Genomic DNA, 26,662 nt, shown 5'->3' with positions numbered 1-26,662 from the left:
TTTTTTTTGGTTTGGACTGGAGTGTACTTTGGGGGTTACAGCACCCTTTAACGGTCAAGCCAGCCGGCCCTTTACTTATGACACAGGCGCACGCTTGGCACTACTTTGTTGATGCATGTGCGGCTACTGCGCACACAATTCACAAACACAGAAAATTATTTTTTTTTTGGTTTGGACTGGAGTGTACTTTGGGGGTTACAGCACCCATTAACGGTCAAGCCAGCCGGCCCTTTACTTATGACACAGGCGCACGCTTGGCACTACTTTGTTGATGCACGTGCGGCTACTGCATACACAATTCACAAACACAGAAAATATTTTTTTTTTTGGTTTGGACTGGAGTGTACTTTGGGGGTTACAGCACCCTTTAACGGTCAAGCCAGCCGGCACTTTACTTATGACACAGGCGCACGCTTGGCACTACTTTGTTGATGCACGTGCGGCTACTGCGCACACAATTCACAAACACAGAAAATAATTTTTTTTTTGGTTTGGACTGGAGTGTACTTTGGGGGTTACAGCACCCTTTAACGGTCAAGCCAGCCGGCCCTTTACTTATGACACAGGCGCACGCTTGGCACTACTTTGTTGATGCATGTGCGGCTACTGCGCACACAATTCACAAACACAGAAAATAATTTTTTTTTTGGTTTGGACTGGAGTGTACTTTGGGGGTTACAGCACCCATTAACGGTCAAGCCAGCCGGCCCTTTACTTATGACACAGGCGCACGCTTGGCACTACTTTGTTGATGCACGTGCGGCTACTGCATACACAATTCACAAACACAGAAAATATTTTTTTTTTTGGTTTGGACTGGAGTGTACTTTGGGGGTTACAGCACCCTTTAACGGTCAAGCCAGCCGGCACTTTACTTATGACACAGGCGCACGCTTGGCACTACTTTGTTGATGCACGTGCGGCTACTGCGCACACAATTCACAAACACAGAAAATAATTTTTTTTTTGGTTTGGACTGGAGTGTACTTTGGGGTTACAGCACCCTTTAACGGTCAAGCCAGCCGGCCCTTTACTTATGACACAGGCGCACGCTTGGCACTACTTTGTTGATGCACGTGCGGCTACTGCGCACACAATTCACAAACACAGAAAATTATATATTTTTTGGTTTGGACTGGAGTGTACTTTGGGGGTTACAGCACCCTTTAACGGTCAAGCCAGCCGGCCCTTTACTTATGACACAGGCGCACGCTTGGCACTACTTTGTTGATGCACGTGCGGCTACTGCGCACACAATTCACAAACACAGAAAATAATATTTTTTTTGGTTTGGACTGGAGTGTACTTTGGGGGTTACAGCACCCTTTAACGGTCAAGCCAGCCGGCACTTTACTTATGACACAGGCGCACGCTTGGCACTACTTTGTTGATGCACGTGCGGCTACTGCGCACACAATTCACAAACACAGAAAATAATTTTTTTTTTGGTTTGGACTGGAGTGTACTTTGGGGGTTACAGCACCCTTTAACGGTCAAGCCAGCCGGCCCTTTACTTATGACACAGGCGCACGCTTGGCACTACTTTGTTGATGCACGTGCGGCTACTGCGCACACAATTCACAAACACAGAAAATTATATATTTTTTGGTTTGGACTGGAATGTACTTTGGGGGTTACAGCACCCTTTAACGGTCAAGCCAGCCGGCCCTTTACTTATGACACAGGCGCACGCTTGGCACTACTTTGTTGATGCATGTGCGGCTACTGCGCACACAATTCACAAACACAGAAAATAATATTTTTTTTGGTTTGGACTGGAGTGTACTTTGGGGGTTACAGCACCCTTTAACGGTCAAGCCAGCCGGCCCTTTCCTTATGACACAGGCGCACGCTTGGCACTACTTTGTTGATGCACGTGCGGCTACTGCGCACACAATTCACAAACACAGAAAATAATTTTTTTTTTGGTTTGGACTGGAGTGTACTTTGGGGGTTACAGCACCCTTTAACGGTCAAGCCAGCCGGCCCTTTACTTATGACACAGGCGCACGCTTGGCACTACTTTGTTGATGCATGTGCGGCTACTGCGCACACAATTCACAAACACAGAAAATAATTTTTTTTTTGGTTTGGACTGGAGTGTACTTTGGGGGTTACAGCACCCATTAACGGTCAAGCCAGCCGGCCCTTTACTTATGACACAGGCGCACGCTTGGCACTACTTTGTTGATGCACGTGTGGCTACTGCATACACAATTCACAAACACAGAAAATATTTTTTTTTTTGGTTTGGACTGGAGTGTACTTTGGGGGTTACAGCACCCTTTAACGGTCAAGCCAGCCGGCACTTTACTTATGACACAGGCGCACGCTTGGCACTACTTTGTTGATGCACGTGCGGCTACTGCGCACACAATTCACAAACACAGAAAATAATTTTTTTTTTGGTTTGGACTGGAGTGTACTTTGGGGGTTACAGCACCCTTTAACGGTCAAGCCAGCCGGCCCTTTACTTATGACACAGGCGCACGCTTGGCACTACTTTGTTGATGCACGTGCGGCTACTGCGCACACAATTCACAAACACAGAAAATTATATATTTTTTGGTTTGTACTGGAGTGTACTTTGGGGGTTACAGCACCCTTTAACGGTCAAGCCAGCCGGCCCTTTACTTATGACACAGGCGCACGCTTGGCACTACTTTGTTGATGCACGTGCGGCTACTGCGCACACAATTCACAAACACAGAAAATAATATTTTTTTTGGTTTGGACTGGAGTGTACTTTGGGGGTTACAGCACCCTTTAACGGTCAAGCCAGCCGGCCCTTTACTTATGACACAGGCGCACGCTTGGCACTACTTTGTTGATGCACGTGCGGCTACTGCGCACACAATTCACAAACACAGAAAATAAATTTTTTTTTTGGTTTGGACTGGAGTGTACTTTGGGGGTTACAGCACCCATTAACGGCCAAGCCAGCCGGCCCTTTACTTATGACACAGGCACACGCTTGGCACTACTTTGTTGATGCACGTGCGGCTACTGCGTACACAATTCACAAACACAGAAAATAATTTTTGTTTTGGTATGGACTGGAGTGTACTTTGGGGGTTACAGCACCCTTTAACGGTCAAGCCAGCCGGTCCTTTACTTATGACACAGGCGCACGCTTGGCACTACTTTGTTGATGCACGTGCGGCTACTGCGCACACAATTCACAAACACAGAAAATAATTTTTTTTTTGGTTTGGACTGGAGTGTACTTTGGGGTTACAGCACCCTTTAACGGTCAAGCCAGCCGGCCCTTTACTTATGACACAGGCGCACGCTTGGCACTAGTTTGTTGATGCACGTGCGGCTACTGCGCACACAATTCACAAACACAGAAAATAATTTGTTTTTTGGTTTGGACTGGAGTGTACTTTGGGGGTTACAGCACCCTTTAACGGTCAAGCCAGCCGGCCCTTTACTTATGACACAGGCACACGCTTGGCACTACTTTGTTGATGCACGTGTGGCTACTGCGCACACAATTCACAAACACAGAAAATTATTTTTTTTTTGGTTTGGACTGGAGTGTACTTTGGGGGTTACAGCACCCTTTAACGGTCAAGCCAGCCGGCCCTTTACTTATGACACAGGCGCACGCTTGCCACTACATTGTTGATGCACGTGCGGCTACTGCGCACACAATTCACAAACACAGAAAATAATTTTATTTTTGGTTTGGACTGGAGTGTACTTTGGGGGTTACAGCACCCTTTAATGGTCAAGCCAGCCGGCCCTTTACTTATGACACAGGCGCACGCTTGGCACTACTTTGTTGATGCACGTGCAGCTACTGCGCACACAATTCACAAACACAGAAAATAATATTTTTTTTGGTTTGGACTGGAGTGTACTTTGGGGGTTACAGCACCCTTTAATGGTCAAGCCAGCTGGCCCTTTACTTATGACACAGGCGCACGCTTGGCACTACTTTGTTGATGCACGTGCGGCTATTGCGCACACAATTCACAAACACAGAAAATAATTTTTTTTTTGGTTTGGACTGGAGTGTACTTTGGGGGTTACAGCACCCTTTAATGGTCAAGCCAGCCGGCCCTTTACTTATGACACAGGCGCACGCTTGGCACTATTTTGTTGATGCACGTGCGACTACTGCGCACACAATTCACAAACACAGAAAATTATTTTTTTTTTGGTTTGGACTGGAGTGTACTTTAGGGGTTACAGCACCCTTTAACGGTCAAGCCAGCCGGCCCTTTACTTATGACACAGGCGCACGCTTGGCACTAATTTGTTGATGCACGTGCGGCTACTGCGCACACAATTCACAAACACAGAAAATTATTTTTTTTTTGGTTTGGACTGGAGTGTACTTTGGGGGTTACAGCACCCTTTAATGGTCAAGCCAGCCGGCCCTTTACTTATGACACAGGCGCACGCTTGGCACTACTTTGTTGATGCACGTGCGGCTACTGCGCACACAATTCACAAACACAGAAAATAATTTTTTTTTTGGTTTGGACTGGAGTGTACTTTGGGGGTTACAGCACCCTTTAACGGTCAAGCCAGCGGGCCCTTTACTTATGACACAGGCGCACGCTTGGCACTACTTTGTTGATGCACGTGCGGCTACTGCGCACACAATTCACAAACACAGAAAATAATTTTTTTTTTGGTTTGGACTGGAGTGTACTTTGGGGGTTACAGCACCCTTTAACGGTCAAGCCAGCCGGCCCTTTACTTATGACACAGGCGCACGTTGCCACTACTTTGTTGATGCAAGTGTGGCTACTGCGAACACAATTCACAAACACAGAAAATTATTTTTTTTTTGGTTTGGACTGGAGTGTACTTTGGGGGTTACAGCACCCTTTAACGGTCAAGCCAGCCGGCCCTTTACTTATGACACAGGCGCACGCTTGGCACTACTTTGTTGATGCACGTGCGGCTACTGCGCACACAATTCACAAACACAGAAAATAATTTTTTTTTTGGATTGGACTGAAGTATACTTTGGGGGTTACAGCACCCTTTAACGGTCAAGCCAGCCGGCCCTTTACTTATGACACAGGCGCACGCTTGGCACTACTTTGTTGATGCACGTGCGGCTACTGCGCACACAATTCACAAACACAGAAAATAAATTTTTTTTTGGTTTGGACTGGAGTGTACTTTGGGGGTTACAGCACCCTTTAATGGTCAAGACAGCCGGCTCTTTATTTTTGACACAGGCGCACGCTTGGCACTACTTTGTTGATGCACGTGCGGCTACTGCTCACACAATTCACAAACACAGAAAATAATTTTTTTTTTGGTTTGGACTGGAGTGTACTTTGGGGGTTACAGCACCCTTTAATGGTCAAGCCAGCCGGCCCTTTACTTATGACACAGACGCACGCTTGGCACTACTTTGTTGATGCACGTGCAGCTACAGCGCACACAATTCACAAACACAGAAAATTATTTTTTTTTTGGTTTGGACTGGAGTGTACTTTGGGGGTTACAGCACCCTTTAACGGTCAAGCCAGCCGGCCCTTTACTTATGACACAGCGCACGCTTGGCACTACTTTGTTGATGCACGTGCGGCTACTGCGCACACAATTCACAAACACAGAAAATAATTTTTTTTTTGGTTTGGCCTGGAGTGTACTTTGGGGGTTACAGCACCCTTTAACGGTCAAGCCAGCCGGCCCTTTACTTATGACACAGGCGCACACTTGCCACTACTTTGTTGATGCACGAGCGGCTACTGCGCACACAATTCACAAACACAGAAAATAATTTTTTTTTGGTTTGGACTGGAGTGTACTTTGGGGGTTACAGCACCCTTTAACGGTCAAGCCAGCCGGCCCTTTACTTATGGCACAGGCGCACGCTTGCCACTACTTTGTTGATGCACGTGCGACTACTGCGCACACAATTCACAAACACAGAAAATAATTTTTTCTTTTGGTTTGGACTGGAGTGTACTTTGGGGGTTACAGCACCCTTTAACGGTCAAGCCAGACGGCCCTTTACTTATGACACAGGCGCACGCTTGGCACTACTTTGTTGATGCACGTGCGGCTACTGCGCACACAATTCACAAACACAGAAACTATTTTTTTTTTTGGTTTGGACTGGAGTGTACTTTGGGGGTTACAGCACCCTTTAACGGTCAAGCCAGCCGGCCCTTTACTTATGACACAGGCGCACGCTTGGCACTACTTTGTTGATGCACGTGCGGCTACTGCGCACACAATTCACAAACACAGAAAATAATTTTTTTTTTGGTTTGGACTGGAGTGTACTTTGGGGGTTACAGCACCCTTTAATGGTCAAGCCAGCCGGCCCTTTACTTATGACACAGGCGCACGCTTGGCACTACTTTGCTGATGCACGTGCGGCTACTTCGCACACAATTCACAAACACAGAAAATAATTTTTTTTTTGGTTTGGACTGGAGTGTACTTTGGGTGTTACAGCACCCTTTAACGGTCAAGCCAGCCGGCCCTTTACTTATGACACAGGCGCACGCTTGGCACTACTTTGTTGATGCACGTGCGGCTACTGCGCACACAATTCACAAACACAGAAAATAATTAATTTTTTCGTTTGTACTGGAGTGTACTTTGGGGGTTACAGCACCCTTTAATGGTCAAGCCAGCCGGCCCTTTACTTATGACACAGGCGCACGCTTGGCACTACTTTGTTGATGCACGTGCGGCTACTGCGCACACAATTCACAAACACAGAAAATAATTAATTTTTTCGTTTGTACTGGAGTGTACTTTGGGGGTTACAGCACCCTTTAACGGTCAAGCCAGCCGGCCCTTTACTTATGACACAGGCGCACGCTTGGCACTACTTTGTTGATGCACATGCGGCTACTGCGCACACAATTCACAAACACAGAAAATAATTTTTTTTTTGGTTTGGACTGGAGTGTACTTTGGGGGTTACAGCACCCTTTAACGGTCAAGCCAGCCGGCCCTTTACTTATGACACAGGCGCACGCTTGGCACTACTTTGTTGATGCACGTGCGGCTACTGCGCACACAATTCACAAACACAGAAAATATATAATTTTTTTAGCACTTGGGGGGAGCACCCCTGATGGACAGAGCACCCCCTTGTCAACACTACAGCACCCCTTTAGGACTGGGACACTGCACAGGACTTTGGAGTGGACACAGCCCCTATGGAGAACTGACTGCACAACACAGTCCAGCCAGCCCCTATGGACTTTGAAGTAGTGGACACAGCCCCTATTAACAACAGCAGCACAGCACAACACAGCCAGCCCCTATGGACTTTGAAGTAGTGGACAACAGCAGCACTACACTACACTACACTACACAGCCCAGCCAGCCCTAACTCCAACCCTCCCTCTTCACTGTCCACAGCCGAGTGAGAAAATGGCGCCGAAGCGGGTACCTTATATAGGATCCAAAACCCGCGAGACTCGGAAGGCGGGATGATGACGTTTTGCCTCGATTTCAGATCCGAGTCAGGTGGGAAAAGTCGAGCCTGACTCGGATCGGACTCGGATCGGGGGGGCTCGGGGGGGTTCGGATTTCAGAAATCCGAACCCGCTCACCCCTAATATATATATATATATAGTATTGGATGGCATCACTCATGGGTACTTTCAGGCAAGACTTCAAACTACAAACAGTGTCTTTGTCCAAAGTTTCATTCCATCTGGACTTTTAGCAACAATGGGCCTGATTCAGAGCCGCTCGTAAGCGGCAGTACGCTCGTTCTGAGCGATGTTGGCACTTCTGCGCATGCATACGGTTTATAATACGCATGCGCGAACCAGTCAGTGCGGCCGAAAAACGTTTGTTCGCTATATAGCGAATGCATGCTACTTTGAGTGACAGGATGAGGCGTATGTGGGTGGTAACAGGGGAAGGTGCTTGAAAACGGGGAGTGGAGATCAGAACGCAGGCGTGCTTAAAGGTCAAAACGGGCGTTTTATGGGTGTGCATAATTAAAACAGCAGCGTCTTTGACCACGTCACCTGGTTGTTTTATAGTCAAAACTGCTCGCAATATAGTGGTAGGAAAAACCAACCACAAGAATAGCAAGCAGTTCATATGCTGATCGATGTACTCGATTAATCTAATAAATAGCGGACATGACGTATGATGCGAGCGGCCAGGGGGCGTATTTTTCAAATAAACGTCCGCATGTTTTGTTCGCTCGTTCAGACATGGAGGCGTGAACAGACCGCAAAGAGCGAACGGTTCATTTGAATAGCCACCCCCTTTTTCTGAACGAGCGAGCGCTAATTGCGTCCGGCTCTGAATCAGGCCCAATGTTCTTAATGAAAATCTGGATGGACTGAAATGGTGATTGTACCTGTGAATGATGCCGGAGAGATATACTGTATGTATATATAATGTGCATCTACAGTATAGATATATATATTTATACATACTGCCCAGATATTGTCATATATATATATATATATATATATACACACACATGCATACTGCCAAGTTATTGCTTACAGATATACACTGTGTGTGTGTATATATATATATATATATATATATATATACACACTATAGTGTCTCACACACTATAATATATATATACACATGCTGCCCAGTTATGGCTTCTGAAGATTTCCCCCAACATGTGACAACACACAGCCCAATCTCCCACTGGAAGGTGTAGCAGGTGCCCTACCTGCAGCTGGAGTACAGTAACCACCGATGAAATGACCGCGCGAGTTGCCTAGGCGAAGGCATCGGCTTCCCGCACTCTTGCAATATCATCTAAGTGCGGCTACGAGGAGCCCACCGCGCATTCGCGGGTAGCTCCCTTCACTGAGAAGCAGCCTGTTCGGAACGCCAGTGAGACGGAGACAAGGATCTCCGTCTCACAGAAAAAAACCCCCACTCGTTTAGCAGCGCAGCGGCAATGGATTGGCAGGCGGAGGCGGGGGGGGGGGGACACTGGGCATTGCGGCGGGCCCCCTCTCTGTCCGGGCCCGGTACTCTAGTCCCGGCAGTCCCCCCCTGATGGCGGCCCTGCATTTAGTTACACAAGTTATTTTAAATACACCACATTTAATTGCACATTCTGAAGAGCAACACTTTTTGTGATGTGACTTATATACACATAGTAACAAATAGGTACAGACATGAACTTGCATCATTGCAGCAATTGCATAAAATCACGGCACGCACACTGCGAAAAGAGTGCCTGGTAGTAGGCATGTGCACTGCATTTGCACCCATTATTCTTAGGAGTTCATGTTGCAAACGCACGTTAAGTTCATGCCCGTGAAAAATCCTTTCTCACGATGTGTGCCCATTTTTGCCGCAGTAAAGGATACATCTGTAGCTCAAAATATCCTTACATAATTATTAAAAAGCGCTGACATACTTGATAACTCTTTCATAAACTCAGGACTTTTTTAGCCTCTTGACATAGTTGGCCAGTCTCCAACTGCCACCCAGTCCTGATTGAAGGGAGCCGCCTAGATGATATGTGATGGGGTTCAGGGCTGCCATCAGGGGGGGGGTGGGGACTGCCGGGACTCTAGTCCCGGGCCTGGAGAGAGAGGGGGCCTGGGTGGCAGCAGTGCAGAATGCACCGGGCGGCTGTCCAGTGCATTCTGCAATGCTGCCGCCCGGGCGTCCTCTCTCTCAGGAAATGCCTCCAGGTATGCGCCCCCCCCCAGTCCAGCCTGCCAGCATTTCCTGTGCCCCCCCAGCCGTTGCCTGCCCCCCAGTCCAGCCAGCCTTATAGTCCAGCCAGCTTGCCTTCCCCACCCATACTTAGAGTTTCGAGGCGAGTACCGAGTCCGGCTCAGAGTTTCCTGCCTGACTCGGATCTCAAAGTGAGGCAAAATGTCATCATCCCGCTGTGTCGGATTCTCGTGGGTTTTGTATTGTATAAAGGTCCCTCCCCACGGTGATCAGTGCCATTTGCTTGCTGAGTCCTGGGCTACCAGGGCCGCTGTTTCATCCACGAGGGGCTTCTGTGTCAGGGGTTGTTGTGTACATCTAGGGCAAGGGCTGCTGTGTCCATCCTTGGGTTTCTGACTGTGACAATCCAGGGGCAGGGGCCGGGGCTGCAGGGGTGTATTCGTAAAAAATATTGACACTGGAAACGCAGCGTATTTGCAAAAATATCAACACTGTCAGTGGATATGCAGTATATTTGTAAAAATATTGTCACACTAAGTGCAAAACGCAGTGTATTCATAAAAAAATATTGTGACACTAAGTGGAAACTACACAATTTTACAATTTAATAACCCAAAAATAGCAATAAAAAAATGCAACTTTTTCCTTCTTTCCTCAATCATGAATAAGTGATTAGTCTACACGCTGAATACAAGACCACAATAAACTGCTAAATAACGTGCATTATATATTAAACATAATAACATCACAAACGCCTCAGCTGAGATTCACATAAACTTATTTTCAAAAGGTGAAATTAGAGGATATGGTTTCAAAAATATAAATCAGCTAAAACTGCGTTCTCTGATACAGTGTCCCTACTCCCTACCCATGGCCCCTCTACCTGAATTTCGTCGAGACAGAGGGGCAACTCCATGCAACCGTATTCCAGAGTGCAGCTGCTCCTCCTGTAGCCCAGGTCAGAAGATGTGTAGGGGGAATGGTGATTATATGGACTAAAATGGAGCTCACATGCACTAAAGTGGACAATGAATCCCCAATCTAATAGGGAGCATAGCTGTAATTTATACACAACACAGGATGGGATGACGATATAGGCTTGGGTGATGGTATAATCTGGGGTGATGTACACTGTTCATCATCTTCTTCACACAATATTAATATTTCCCTGCTGGAATCCACCAATACAGGTGCCTCTGTAATTTTTGCACATAATTGACGGTAAAGATCTATCTCGTAGAATTTGTAGTTCATTTTGATGGACATCATCTTTTCCACATTTTGGAGGAAGTAGTCTCATAGGCCGATCACTGACAAGGTTTCCGGCTGTGCTAAAAACTCTTTCTAAGTACACACAGGAGGGTGGGAAGCTCAAGTAAAGCAAAGCCAGTTTGAGCAAGGGCCTCCAAATTGCCTTTTTTTCCTGCCAATAGTCAAATGGACTGTCTGACATGCCTATTTGGATGCTATCATTAATTTTTTTTAAATGGTCCTCAACCATTCTTTGAATGGTGACCATATCAGATGGAGTCACGGTAGAGGTGTCATTAATTGTAGGCAATTCTTCTGACCCAACCAGATGTCAAAACTTGGTTGTGTTGACTGAACTGAATCACCAGTGGGTGTTTTGAAACTTAATTTTTGTCTCAGCAGATGCACTTGCTGGAGAAACTGAAGGAGAAGTCATCGCTGCATCACATGCCAATTGAGCTGACAATTTGCTTATCAACAGCTCTTTACATATCTTCAGATCTGTGTCCATTGGGAAGAAGAAACAATGTTGTCATCTCTTCTGGGATGAAAATTGACTCCCAGCAGCAGGCATGGTGCTCAAGGATTCTCAAAAAAGACACAATGTAAGACTTAAACCTTAAATCTGAAATCTTGCATTGGCTCTGTTCCACTTGTCCACATATCTGTGCTTGTTAAGTGGACAGTGGGTACAACAGCAGTTTGAAGGCCACTAACTAACAATGGCCCTCATTCAGAGCCACTCGCTATTTGCGGTCGTTCGTTCTAAAACAAGGGGTGGCTATTCAAATGAACCGTTCGCTGTTTGCGGTCTGTTCATGCCTCTATGTCTGAACGAGCGAACAAATCTTGCGTTCGTTTTTTGGAAAGATACGCCCCCTGGCCGCTCGCATCCTACGTCATGTCCGCTATTTATTAGATAAATCGAGTACATCGACAAGGGTATGAACTGCTCACTATTCTTGGGGTTGGTGTTTGCTACCACAATTTTGCGAGCAGTTCTGACTATAAAATAACCCAGTGACGTGGTCAATGACGCTGCTGTTTTAAATATGCACACCCATAAAACGCCCGTTTGACCTTTAAGCACGCCTGCGTTCTGATTTCCACTCCCCATTTTCAAGCACCTTCCCCTGTTACCACCCACATATGCCTCTGTCACTCAAAATAGCAGGCATTCGCTATTTTGCGAGCACATGAATTTTGGCCGCACCCGCTGGTTAGCGCATGCGTATAACGAGCCGTACGCATGCGCAGTTGGGCTAACATCGCTCAGAACGAACGAGCGGCCGCTTACGAGCGGCTCTGAATCAGGCCCAATGTTTTTTTAATGTCCTTGTACAGGTTGGGAAAAAGTTTCAAGTGGAATCTTTGAAAAGGATTATTTAACAGACAATTGTTTTGGAAAGCACTACTAGAAGTCTTCCTAGTCCCCTTCTGAGATGAAAATCCACTCCAAGCAGCAGGCATGGCGCTCAAGGATTCTTCTGGGGCAAGGACTGATGTGAATGACTAAAATATATTTTGTAAATGTTATTGAGCTTAATAATACTGTCGGAACAAAAATAGGCCCAAATTATGTGATTTTAGCTGTTTTTACAATTTTTTTTTTAGAAAAAAATACAGATCCAAACCCAAAACCAAAACACGCAAGGGTGGTTTTGGCAAAACCAATCCAGATCCAAAACCAAAGGAGATACAGATCCAAAACCAAAACACAGTGGTCGGTGCACATCTCTACTGCCTTCCCTGCCTGCTCCCCCTAGTCCAGCAAGTCTTCTAGTCCAGCCAGCCTGCCTTCCCTGTGCCCACCCAGTATAGCAAGCCATCCAGCTTGCCTTCCCTGTGCTGCCCCAGTCCAGCCAGCCTTCCCTGCCCAGTCCATCCAGCATTCCCTGCACCCCCTAGTCCAGCCAGTGAGCCTGCCTTTCCTGCCTACTCCCCCTAGTCCAGCCATTCTTCTAGTCCAGGCAGCCTGCCTTCCCTGCCCCTCCCCCTGTCCAAATGGCCTTCCCTGCCATTTTCCACCCCAGTCCACCCATCCCAGCCCAGTGCCCCCCATTGTCCAGCCTTTCCTGCCTTGTGCCCCACATTAATGTCCAGCCTTTCCTGCCCTGTGCCCCCCTCACCATGTCTAGCCATCCCTGTGTCCCCAATAGGTCCAGCCATCCCTGTCCTGCACTTCCTTCTGGCTTTTCATATGGGTCTGGCTAGTTCACTGTTTTTTATGTGGATCCGGGGCTTTTTCAATGTATTTTATGTTTCAATGTATTTTATGTCATTTTGACTTTTCTTTTATATAGGGAGAGGGAATCAACGATGCTTTCCCTGTATATTTAGTATAGATTCTGGTTTTCAGTTTGTGTGTGTGTGTATGTGACAGCAGTTTTCTCTCCTATATTTCTGTATATGTGTGTGTATGTATATATATATATACTGTACATATATATATACATACACATTCATACATACACAGTGTGTGTATATGTATATATGTATGTATATATATATATATATATATATATATATACTGTATATACTAGATTGACATGTTATAATAACAACTACCCCCACAGCACATACATTTTGAGATTTTTTTAAACTGGTTTACGCATCAATTGATGCCACACTCCCAAAGTAGCTCCACCCACATTATCCACAGCTCCGCCCACTTCTGCCCCATACCCCTGTGGCGGGGCTCTGCCTATTTTGTCAGTACTGGACCCCACAATTTCTGATGACAGCCCTGATTATATCGTAAAAACCTGTTGGGTGTAACAATGAAGTAGGTACAAGCTATATTATAATAACTGGTGATTGGAATCATTTATAAGATTTACACTTTAATGAAATTCTAGATGTCATCTCTGTTATTATGTTATGAACGGTTTTCGAGATTCATGATACTATTTTCATATACTGTATCTGCAACATTGTTCCTAATTGTAACTATTTCATTTACATTGTTTCTATATCTTTTAATTGCATTTTTTATACAATAAGTGTGGTTATTTAAGTGGGATTAATAAATCTTTTCTTTTTTGATTATTTTCTTATTTTGATCAGCTCATGCACATTTTTATAATATAGCTTGTACCTACTTCATTGTTACACCCATCGGGTTTTTACACGGCGGTGGGTTATTTCCTGATGGATGCGCAGGCTATGTTGTATGTTTTTACAATCAAAACAGTGCCTATTGATAGATTAGTGAAAAACAAAATTAACATGGAAATGTGTTTTGTTTTTTTGTTTTGCAGAATGGTATGTATGTTTCTCCTGTGCATACGGCGTGTGTGTCTCTCCTGTGCATACGGCGTGTGTGTCTCTCCTGTGCATACGGCGTGTGTGTCTCTCCTGTGCATGCAGTGTGTGTGTCTCTCCTGTGCATACGGCGTGTGTGTCTCTCCTGTGCATGCTGCGTGTGTGTTTCTCCTGTGCATGCGGTGTGTGTGTTTCTCCTGTGCATACGGTGTGTGTGTCTCTCCTGTGCATACGGCGTGTGTGTCTCTCCTGTGCATACGGCGTGTGTGTCTCTCCTGTGCATGCAGTGTGTGTGTTTCTCCTGTGCATGCGGTGTGTGTGTTTCTCCTGTGCATACGGCGTGTGTGTCTCTCCTGTGCATGCAGTGTGTGTGTGTGTGTTTCTCCTGTGCATGCAGTGTGTGTGTATCTCCTGTGCATACGGCGTGTGTGTTTCTCCTGTGCATGCAGTGTGTGTGTTTCTCCTGTGCATACGGCGTGTGTGTCTCTCCTGTGCATGCAGTGTGTGTGTCTCTCCTGTGCATACGGCGTGTGTGTCTCTCCTGTGCATGCTGCGTGTGTGCTTCTCCTGTGCATGCGGTGTGTGTGTTTCTCCTGTGCATACAGCGTGTGTGTCTCTCCTATGCATGCAGTGTGTGTGTGTGTGTGTGTGTTTCTCCTGTGCATGCAGTGTGTGTGTCTCTCCTGTGCATACGGCGTGTGTGTCTCTCCTGTGCATGCAGTGTGTGTGTTTCTCCTGTGCATACGGCGTGTGTGTCTCTCCTGTGCATACGGCCTATGTGTTTCTCCTGTGCATACAGCATGTGTGTCTTTCCTGTGCATGCGGTGTGTGTGTTTCTCCTGTGCATACGGCGTGTGTTTCTCCTGTGCATACGGCGTATGTGTTTCTCCTGTGCATACGGCGTGTGTGTTTCTCCTGTGCATACGGCGTGTGTGTCTTTCCTGTGCATGCGGTGTGTGTGTCTCTCCTGTGCATGCAGTGTGTGTGTGTTTCTCCTGTGCATGCGGTGTGTTTGTTTCTCCTGTGCATGCAGTGTGTGTGTCTCTCCTGTGCATATGGCGTGTGTGTCTCTCCTGTGCATGCAGTGTGTGTGTTTCTCCTGTGCATGCAGTGCGTGTGTTTCTCCTGTGCATATGGTGTGTGTGTCTCTCCTGTGCATACGGCATGAGTGTCTCTCCTGTGCATACGGTGTGTGTGTCTCTCCTGTGCATACGGCGTGTGTGTCTCTCCTGTGCATGCAGTGTGTGTGTTTCTCCTGTGCATGCAGTGTGTATGTTTCTCCAGTGCATACGGCATGTGTGTCTCTCCTTTGCATACGGCGTGTGTGTCTCTCCTGTGCATGCGGTGTGTGTGTCTCTCCTGTGCATAAGGTGTGTGTGTTTCTCCTGTGCATACGGTGTGTGTGTCTCTCCTGTGCATACGGCGTGAGTGTCTCTCCTGTGCATACGGTGTGTGTGTCTCTCCTGTGCATACGGCGTGTGTGTCTCTCCTGTGCATGCAGTGTGTTTGTTTCTCCAGTGCATGCAGTGTGTATGTTTCTCCTGTGCATATACGGCATGTGTGTCTCTCCTGTGCATACGGTGTGTGTGTTTCTCCTGTGCATATGGTGTGTGTCTCTCCTGTGCATACGGTGTGTGTGTCTCTCCTGTGCATACGGTGTGTGTCTCTCCTGTGCATGCGGCGTGTGTGTCTCTCCTGTGCATATGCCGTGTGTGTCTCTCCTGTGCATACGGCGTATGTGTCTTTCCTGTGCAAGCGGTGTGTGTGTTTCTCCTGTGCATACGGCGTGTGTGTCTCTCCTGTGCATGCAGTGTGTGTGTGTGTTTCTCCTGTGCATGCGGTGTGTGTGTTTCTCCTGTGCATGCAGTGTGTGTGTCTCTCCTGTGCATATGGCGTGTGTGTCTCTCCTGTGCATGCAGTGTGTGTGTTTCTCCTGTGCATGCAGTGTGTGTGTTTCTCCTGTGCATACGGTGTGTGTGTCTCTCCTGTGCATACGGCGTGTGTGTCTCTCCTGTGCATGCAGTGTGTGTGTTTCTCCTGTGCATACGGCATGTGTGTCTCTCCTGTGCATACAGCGTGTGTGTTTCTCCTGTGCATACGGCGTGTGTGTTTCTCCTGTGCATACGGCGTGTGTGTCTCTCCTGTGCATACGTGCGTGGTATGTGTCTTTCCTGTGCATACGTGGTATGTGTCTTTCCTGTGCATGCGGTGTGTGTGTCTCTCCTGTGCATGCAGTGTGTGTGTTTCTCCTGTGCATGCGGTGTGTGTGTTTCTCCTGTGCATGCAGTGTGTATGTTTCTCCTGTGCATACGGCGTGTGTGTTTCTCCTGTGCATGCAGTGTGTGTGTTTCTCCTGTGCATACGGCGTTTGTGTCTCTCCTGTGCATACAGCGTGTGTGTTTCTCCTGTGCATACGGCGTGTGTGTTTCTCCTGTGCATACGGCGTGTGTGTCTCTCCTGTGCATACGTGGTATGTGTCTTTCCTGTGCATACGTGGTATGTGTCTTTCCTGTGCATGCGGTGTGTGTGTCTCTCCTGTGCATGCAGTGTGTGTGTTTCTCCTGTGCATGCGGTGTGTGTGTTTCTCCTGTGCATGCAGTGTGTGTGTTTCTCCTGTGCATACGGCGTGTGTGTTTCTCCTGTGGATGCAGTGTGTATGTTTCTCCTGTGCATACGGCGTGTGTGTCTCTCCTGTGCATACGGCGTGTGTGTTTCTCCTGTGCATGCAGTGTGTATGTTTCTCCTGTGCATACGGCGTGTGTGTCTCTCCTGTGCATAAGGTGTGTGTGTTTCTCCTGTGCATACGATGTGTGTGTCTCTCCTGTGCATACGGTGTGTGTGTCTCTCCTGTGCATACAGCGTGTGTTTCTCTCCTCTGCATGCGGCGTGTGTGTCTCTCCTGTGCATACGTGGTATGTGTCTTTCCTGTGCATGCGGTGTGTGTGTCTCTCCTGTGCATGCAGTGTGTGTGTTTCTCCTGTGCATGCGGTGTGTGTGTTTCTCCTGTGCATGCAGTGTGTGTGTTTCTCCTGTGCATACGGCGTGTGTGTTTCTCCTGTGCATGCAGTGTGTATGTTTCTCCTGTGCATACGGCGTGTGTGTTTCTCCTGTGCATGCAGTGTGTGTGTTTCTCCTGTGCATAAGGTGTGTGTGTTTCTCCTGTGCATATGATGTGTGTGTCTCTCCTGTGCATACGGTGTGTGTGTCTCTCCTGTGCATACAGCGTGTATTTCTTTCCTCTGAATGCGGCGTGTGTGTCTCTTCTGTGCATACGGCATGTGTGTTTCTCCTGTGCATGCTGCGTGTGTGTTTCTCCTGTGCATGCGGTGTGTGTGTTTCTCCTGTGCATATGGCGTGTCTGTCTCTCCAGTGCATGCAGTGTGTGTGTGTTTCTCCTGTGCATGCAGTGTGTGTGTCTCTCCTGTACATACGGCGTGTGTGTCTCTCCTGTGCATGCAGTGTGTGTGTTTCTCCTGTGCATGCGGTGTGTGTGTTTCTCCTGTGCATACGGCGTGTGTGTTTCTCCTGTGCATACGGCGTGTGTGTCTCTTCTGTGCATGCGGTGTGTGTGTTTCTCCTGTGCATACGGCGTGTGTGTCTCTCCTGTGCATGCAGTGTGTGTGTGTGTTTCTCCTGTGCATGCAGTGTGTGTGTTTCTCCTGTGCATACGGCGTGTGTGTCTCTCCTGTGCATGCAGTGTGTGTGTGTGTTTCTCCTGTGCATGCGGCGTGTGTGTCTCTCCTGTGCATACGGCGTGTGTGTCTCTCCTCTGCATACAGCGTGTGTTTCTCTCCTCTGCATGCGGCGTGTGTGTCTCTCCTGTGCATACGTGGTATGTGTCTTTCCTGTGCATGCGGTGTGTGTGTCTCTCCTGTGCATGCAGTGTGTGTGTTTCTCCTGTGCATGCGGTGTGTGTGTTTCTCCTGTGCATGCAGTGTGTGTGTTTCTCCTGTGCATACGGCGTGTGTGTTTCTCCTGTGCATGCAGAGTGTATGTTTCTCCTGTGCATACGGCGTGTGTGTTTCTCCTGTGCATGCAGTGTGTGTGTTTCTCCTGTGCATACGGTGTGTGTGTCTCTCCTGTGCATACGGCGTGTGTGTTTCTCCTGTGCATGCAGTGTGTATGTTTCTCCTGTGCATACGGCGTGTGTGTCTCTCCTGTGCATAAGGTGTGTGTGTTTCTCCTGTGCATACGATGTGTGTGTCTCTCCTGTGCATACGGTGTGTGTGTCTCTCCTGTGCATACAGCGTGTATTTCTCTCCTGTGCATGCAGTGTGTGTGTGTGTTTCTCCTGTGCATGCAGTGTGTGTGTTTCTTCTGTGCATACGGCGTGTGTGTCTCTCCTGTGCATGCAGTGTGTGTGTGTGTTTCTCCTGTGCATGCGGCGTGTGTGTCTCTCCTGTGCATACGGCGTGTGTGTCTCTCCTGTGCATGCAGTGTGTGTGTGTGTGTCTCCTGTGCATACGGCGTGTGTGTCTCTCCTGTGCATATGGCGTGTGTGTCTCTCCTGTGCATACGGCGTGTGTGTCTCTCCTGTGCATGCTGCGTGTGTGTCTCTCCTGTGCATACGGTGTGTGTGTCTCTCCTGTGCATACGGCATGTGTGTCTCTCCTGTGCATGCGGAGTGTGTCTGTCCTGTGCATACGGCGTGTGTCTCTCTCCTGTGCATGCGGCGTGTTTGTCTCTCCTGTGCATACGGCGTGTGTGTCTCTCCTGTGCATACAGCGTGAGTGTTTCTCCTGTGCATACGGTGTGGGTGTCTCTCCTGTGCATACAGCGTGTGTGTCTCTCCTGTGCATACGGCGTGTGTGTCTCTCCTGTGCATACAGCGTGTGTGTCTCTCCTGTGCATACAGCGTGAGTGTTTCTCCTGTGCATTCGGCGTGTGTGTCTCTCCTGTGCATACGGTGTGGGTGTCTCTCCTGTGCATACAGCGTGTGTGTCTCTCCTGTGCATACGGCGTGTGTGTCTCTCCTGTGCATTCAGCATGTGTGTCTCTCCTGTGCATACAGCGTGTGTGTCTCTCCTGTACATACAGTGTGTGTGTCTCTCCTGTGCACACAGTGTGTGTGTCTCTCCTGTGCATACAGCGTGTGTGTCTCTCCTGTGCATACAGCGTGTGTGTCTCTCCTGTGCATACGGCGTGTGTGTCTCTCCTGTGCATACAGCGTGTGTGTCTCTCCTGTGCATACGCCGTGTGTGTCTCTCCTGTGCTTTTGATGCAAATTTGTACAATGAAAACATTTTCTGGCTCAGACACCGGAAGTTAATGAGCTTAATAATAGCAGGGCCTAAGGAAACAGCCCTTGGACTGGAGGTTCTATAGGGTTTAGCTCAAATTCATTCAACTGCTTCAACTCACTCACTTCAGCTGGAGCCAACTCTTCTTTACACAAATCCTCATCCTCATCTTACACTATATCCCATATACTGCAGCATGTTACATAACCAGTAACCATAAGGCACAATATTACGTCTAACTCTGACCAAATATTGTAACTTTAATATATCATGTATCTGATATAACTATAATAAACTAATGTATTGCTCATTTAGTATAGCTCTTCTTTATATTACATTTATGTATAATGTCACCTTGTCTTACCTGTATGTGCTCCCATTTGAAACTGGAATAACTACATTATTAGAGTCCTGGGCCTAATGTAAAAAGAATAATTCATAAAAATAATAATTTTCAAGGGGAAAAATTGTAGATTTGCATCTTTAATTTTTTTATATTATTTACAGTACATACAATGTATTTGGTCATAAAGGGTTCTGTAGAACTAATTATATTTACTAAAGGTCAGTTTTGGAGTTTTTGGGTGATTTTCCTGTGGTTTTGCAAACTAACCAAAACCGGCCACTTAGTAAAGGCAAAACTGACCGAAAACTAAGAAAGAACCCAACTTTATAACACTTTAAAACTTCGGTCCAACAGTCTGTACTATACATAGCCAACTATAGTACCAGAAATTTACTAATGGTCGTATTTTAAAGCCGATCAAAACCTAAAAGCAAAATGACAGCAAACCCACCTAAACAGTAGAACTGCATTGGTAGGTGAGTTTGGGAGAAGTACTGCACATATCACTATGATCTGTGCAGGCTTCCCTGGGGTATAAAGTAAATAAATGGTTAAAATTTTTTAAAAATAGTGTGGAGTCTCCCCTAATCAGTAACCAGCCCTGGACTTCTTAGCCTGGGCTGGTACTACAAATTAGGGAAAAAACGGTGCAGGTTCCTCCTCTTTTCCAAAACCAACACCAGGCTGAACCAGCTGGGGGGAAAATGCTATAGCAGAGAGACACACAGATTGGTCTCCCCTCCCAAGGATCAAGTGCCGGCATGCCGAAGCTGGCTTTGCTGATACCTGTAGTCCACCTGTAAACAATTATATTTTTATCTATTTTTTACACATTAACCTCACACCCACTGCCACCAGGGATGTGGTGAATTGCCCTGGTGGTTCCTTAGTAGTAGGGACCCCTTCATATGCCGCATCAAATGAAAGAAATTATGAAATCAACTTACATAGTATGGTATCATGCATAGCTTTGAGGAAGAGCCTACTTGAAATATTGCATTCTACCTGCTACCCTACCCCAGAGGACATCATTTAGTGAGAGACACAGGTGGTATCTGGAGCCATTCTGTGTGCGACCCAACGCTGAATATTATTCTCCCTTTGGTACTGTTTGGGGCCCTATTTGGTAATTTTTGCTATTGCTCTATATGAGCTTACGTTTTATTTTATAATTTCCTGATTGTCCCCCTGGTGCTCATTTATATATTTATGGTTTCTGTTTGCTCCATTGAGGACCTGTGTATTCTATACCTCATCTCTCTATCCATATTTCCCGTCCCCCCCTGAGCACCAAGGATTTATTACCAACTTTTTGCATACATTTACCATTTTGGGAGGGTTAGGGTAACCCTGCATAATTTTGCCCCTGGCTGCTAGTTCTGTGCACTCTGGGGCTGAATCAGCAGAGGATGCAGATGGTGATATTCATGCATATTCCCGATTGTCAGGAACCTGCGCAGGCGCCAATCACAGGTTCTGCGAGATCGTACGCATGCCACCCTATGTCTCTCTCTCTCTGATTGACAGGCAGAGGCATTTGTGGGGTGGGACGGTGCTGTGCGGGGGAGTTGACAGCCTTTGTTCCCGGAAACGGGGGCGCATTTCCTCTGTTTTCCAGGAGGGATGATGCCAGGCTCTGTGTTCATAGACGCTAGCTGGCCAGCCTGCGTCAGTTGATGCTTACTCAGCTACCAAGTGCGACTGACACGATGGTCGCGATGCTAATCCAGCGTTGGGATCGCAGAAACTGACAGGAGGAATCTCTTCACTTCAGACACCTCCTGCAGAAATTGAATTGTAGCAGGACGGTATTACAAAACCCCTTGTGTGCAGCTCTGCAATTCTGTCTACTGCTGAATCAGCCCCTTTGCTCTTTGTAAAAACACATGTAGGCAAGCAGTGCATATTGAATGGATTGGATTCATAATTATTTTATCAGCCAAACGTAGATAGACACCAACAGATATCTGGCTACCTCTACAAAGCAGCGATACTAAAGGATTCTAAACATCTGTGGGCACATTGGGCCTGATTTTGGGTCACAAGTAAAGCAGCCCTAGTTGCGAATATCTGCACTGTGCATGTGTCCCAGTTGATGTGGTGAGCATCCACTCAGTGGTGGAACTTGCGAGTGGTGGGCTCAGGTGCGCCCCATGAGGAGAGACATTAGGTGGTGGGGAAAGGCAGTGAGTGACCGAGTGGCAGGGGAAGGCAGAGTGTGGCAGTTAGAGGCCATTGGGTGACAGCAGGAGAGGCAGTGGCATGGGAAGGCAGATTGTGGCAGGGGATGACCGTGGATGACAGCAGGAGAGGCAGTGGGTAGTAGAGGAGGCAGTGGGTGATAGCAGTGGGTGATAGCAGCGGAGGTAGCAGGGGAGGACAGAGGGTGACAGAGAGAGGCCATGGGTGACAGGGAAAGGCAATGGGTGGCAGATTGTGACAAGGAGAGGCAGTGTGTGGCAGGGAGAGGCAGTGGGTGGTACACTGTGACAGGGTGAGGCAGTGGGTGATAGCATGAAAGCAGTGGGTTACAGCGGTAGATGGCAGGGGGAGGCAGAGTGTGACAGTGAGTGGCCATGGATGACAGCAGAAGAGGCTATCTATGACAGTGGGAGAGGCAGTGGATGATAGCAGAAGAGAAAGTGAGTAACAGCAGAAGAGACAGTGAGTAACAGCAGAAGAGACAGTGAGTAATAGCAGAGGAGGCAGTAGCAGGGGAAGACAGAGGGTGAGAGAGAAGGCCTTGGGTGACATGGAAAGGCAATGGGTGGCAGACTGTGACAAGGAGAGGCATGGTGTTGCAGAGTGAGGCAGAGGGTTACAGCGGTAGAGGCAGTGGCAGGGGGAGGCAGAGGGTTACAGCGGTAGAGGCTAGTGGCAGGGGGAGGCAGAGGGTTACAGGGAGAGGCCATGGGTGGCAGAGTGTGACAGAAAAGAGACTGGGTGAAAGAGAGAGGCAGTAAGTGACCAGAAGAGGCAGTGGGTGATGGGGAAGGCAGAAGGAGTCAAAAGGTGACAGGAGGAGACCATTGGGTGACAGACAGAATCTGTGGGTGAAAGGGGGAGGCAGAGGGTGACAGGGGGAGGCAGTGGGTCACAGGAAGAGGCAGTAGGTTACAACTGGTGGAGTCTGGTTTGCTGCGACACAACTAAACTATTTCAGTTTAAATGGACATGCGCCTCTCCATAAACCTTAGGCCTACTAGGGCACTTTCCATTTACCCTGGCAGGTTCCTGGAACAGACCTTAACAGTGCCGCTACACCCAGCGGCTGCACAGTGCCCCTACACCCAGGAGCTGCACAGTGACCCTACACCCAGGGGCTGCACAGTGACCCTACACCCAGAGGCTGCACAGTGCCCCTGCACCCAGCGGCTGCACAGTGCCCCTGCACCCAGCGGCTGCACAGTGACCCTACACCCAGGGGCTGCACAGTGCCCCTGCACCCAGGGGCTGCACAGTGCTCCTACACCCAGTGGCTGCACAGTGCCCCTACACCCAGGGGCTGCACAGTGCTCCTACACCCAGCGGCTGCACAGTGCCCCTACACCCAGGGGCTGCACAGTGCCCCTACACCCAGGGGCTGCACAGTGCTCCTACACCCAGAAGCTGCACAGTGCCCCTACACCCAGGGGCTGCACAGTGCCCCTACACCCAGAGGCTGCACAGTGCCCCTACACCCAGAGGCTGCACAGTGCCCCTACACCCAGAAGCTGCACAGTGCCCTTACTCCCAGAGGCTGCACAGTGCCCCTACACCCAGAGGCTGCACAGTGCCCCTACACCCAGACGCTGCACAGTGCCCCTACACCCAGAGGCTGCACAGTGCCTCCCACCCTCCAGAGACACACACAAACACACTTCCCCGGTGCCGCTTACACCCAGTTCTTGAACTTTCTGAGAGCGGGAACTTCCTCTTCCTGCCTCCTCAGCGTCTTTGCACATGCATAACCTCAGGTCTCACATGCCCAGAAGCCAGCTGTGGAGACAGGTAGGTAATACAGCTACTTCCGTATCTGCGCTACTAATCGCAGGGACAGCTGCTTTTTGGAGCACCTGTCCCCGCACCGGAGCAATGAAGAATTACTCTGGTGCCAAGTATCCTCCACGGCCATATGGCCCCCGATGATGAATAAGCCCCTCAGTATGACTAGTAATTTTCTAATACTCAGGGCTAAGAAAATAATATAATTTTAATTCATATATTTTCTCCTGGTGGTTTTCTTTTTATTTAAGTAATTTAGTATTCTCTGATAAAGGCAGAAGATATACCAAAAAATAAAACCTAGTGCTATTCTTTCTTTTGCATCCATATATCTTTGACCATGGTACCAAAGGTTCTCAGCCTAGGAGCCTCCACATTTCTTAATCTGACCCTGATGGTGAATACTTCACTGTAATATAATCTAAATATGAAGAATACATCTATATATTGTTCTTACCTTTCCACAGAGCCTGCATTCCATCTGCTGTCTCTCTGCCTGAGCACAAGCCAAAGGAGCAAAGGACAATTTTTCAAATTTTTCACTGAGTGGATGTTTGGTATCTGAAATGAGAATATTAATGTTTTACTTTTACATTCTTATTAAGTTAGACTACTTTACTTTATTTGGGCCCTTTTTAGATACTATCGAAACAGATGTTCTGAGAGCGATACTTACCAGGGGAGCTTGGTTTCACGATCAGCCGCTTGGTAGTTGATTTTGTAACATCACTTTGTGGATATACTCCCATTCCTACAGATCAGAGGAGATAAAATAAAATAACTCTAAACAAGACCCGAAATACAATTAAAAGTCTACAAGTAACACATAGTACATGTTTCTTATTTAGCCACTAGCATTGCGATAGATCCGCATTGATTTAACCATGGCTGAGATTCTGTTGGTGCTCGGACAAAGCTTTTGAAAAAGCCCGGGGTATGGTTAGAAAGTGATAGCTACCAGTACCACTTTATTGCAAGGTGCGGATCCAGCATGTAGACTGTGTATACTCCGTCGGGGGTCAACATCTAATTTTGCAATCTCAAGACCGACAAGTCTAGTGAACCATCCCATAGAGAAGGCAAGCATGAAGCCCATCACTACAGGGAAGTCTAAAAAAGCAGAATTAAATGTTTTCCTTTGTCTTACAAAGCCTCATAGTTAGTATGTTCTATATAACCTTCAATCCTAATTCAACAAAAGTGTTGAGTGCTGTCATCAAATACAATTCAATTTTAATAAATGTGTTTGGACATTATTAAGATGCATCCCACAAGCTGGACTGATTTACAATGAGTGCTAGCTTATTTACTGAGTATAACAACAACATATCCTAATCACAGGAAGAGAGCGGCACTCTACGGATTTTCAAATATAAATAAGTTGTTTAATTCTTATATTTCATTGTTCCCGATGTTTCAGGTCAGATATAAGGTCCTTTTTTCAGGGTGTATAGGGTGCATAGGCTCACTAGCAGCCCAAAAGTGGGCTAACTTGCTGATAATTGTTTATTATAAAAAATTAAAAAGGTTAAAAATCTTACATAGCACGTGCAGAGTGACCTATGGCCCTCATTCAGAGCCGTACGCTCTGAGCAGAGCGCACGCTCTGAATGAGGGCCGGGCTCCATTTTCATGGAGCGTCCTCCTGGACGCTCGTATAGCTGTGGGGCACCACCCACAGGCTATACGAGCGTGCTTTTTGATGGCCGCGATGGTCGAGACCATCGCGACCATCGAAATTGCGAGCCGGAGCCTGCGGTTGAGGTTTTCAACCGCAAGCTCCGGAGTGATTTTGGCTCTATCAGAGCCAAAATCACTCCCACTGACATCACTAGTGATGTCAGTGGGCCGGCTTCTGACGGGAGGCGTTCCCGTGGGAACGCCCCCGTCAGGGAGGCACGCCCCCGGCACGCCCACCAAAGGGGGCGTGCTGTCAATCAACATTGACAGCACGCCCCCTTTGATCGGACACAACGAGCGAAGGACTTTCCTTCGCTCGTCGCGTCTGGCGCATGCGCACGACGGAGCTCCCTCCGTCGTGCGCATGCTCAGTGCATAACATCGACCCACTTGCGAGCGGACAGCCGCTCGCGAGTGGGTCTGAATCAGGCCCAATATTGGCTGGATGTTAATAACTTGATGTCCCTCCCCTTCAGGAGTATGAGCTCTTTAACAGCAAGTTAGCCCACTTTTGGTCACTTTTACATTATCACCAACGTGTTTCATCAACTATCGACTTCTTCAGGGGTGTTTAATATCCAAACAGATATTCCCAATAGATACTTCAATTCTTTATCTGGCCACCGCTGGTTTAAATATGTCACTCCTTTTGGATATGCTTCATTTTCAGTGAGTGTTTCATGCTTTCCTGAGACAATGGTTTTAAATTGATATTCCTCAGATGTACTCAATCCAGCAAAGATGACTATTCTCAGCATGTGTGCTCAGGGTCTCATTCAGACCCGCTCGCAAGCGGGACGATGGTTGTGCATTGCGCACGCGTGGCGTGTGCAAGCCCCGTAGCGAGTGAGAAATTCACTCACTCCGGGGCTTGCTACAAATGGGGCGGCTGTCGATGTTGATCGACAGCTCACCCCATTTTGTAGGCAGGGTGGGGGGGTGGCTGGACAAACAGAGGCATTCCTGAAGGAACGCCTGCCCTTTGTGGGTGGCCCTACTAACATCACCAGTAATGTCAGTAGTGAGCTTCCAACTCTATTAGAGCCGGAAGCTCACTGGGGCTTGTGGCAGATGAGACCCTACCACAAGGGTTTTGCTCAAGCCCGATGGTCACGACCATCACCTGGCCATTCACAAAAGCTATTGGTGGTCACCCACACCTTAGCGAGCGGCCAGGAGGCAGGCTTTTAAATAAAAAAAAAAGTGGCCGCCCTCATTCAGAGCGAGCGCTCGCTTTATGCAAGTTGCTCTGAATGAGGGGCCTCAGTTCCCTTGT

The 26,662-nt window shown here is 47.7% G+C and overlaps 1 protein-coding gene across 1 annotated transcript in view; it reads right to left on the bottom strand.

Annotated features, from left to right (window-relative positions):
• LOC148476936 (uncharacterized) overlaps positions 1 to 26,662 on the bottom strand; it is a 346,314-nt gene that overhangs the window by 155,867 nt on the left and 163,785 nt on the right. Inside the window, exons 14-16 of the mRNA XM_088457528.1 lie at positions 24,383 to 24,457; positions 24,164 to 24,267; positions 19,741 to 19,793 (exon numbers count right to left, since the gene is read on the bottom strand). Of these exons, the coding sequence (XP_088313654.1) occupies positions 19,741 to 19,793; positions 24,164 to 24,267; positions 24,383 to 24,457 (232 nt within the window). The remainder of the gene's footprint in view (positions 1 to 19,740; positions 19,794 to 24,163; positions 24,268 to 24,382; positions 24,458 to 26,662) is intronic.

This window comes from Taudactylus pleione, unplaced genomic scaffold, assembly GCF_031769625.1.
Source record: "Taudactylus pleione unplaced genomic scaffold, aTauple2 ptg000762l, whole genome shotgun sequence".
NCBI classification, from domain to species: domain Eukaryota; kingdom Metazoa; phylum Chordata; class Amphibia; order Anura; family Myobatrachidae; genus Taudactylus; species Taudactylus pleione.
Note: the sequence above shows the minus strand (reverse complement) of the source record. Positions and strands in the feature narration are given on the sequence as shown.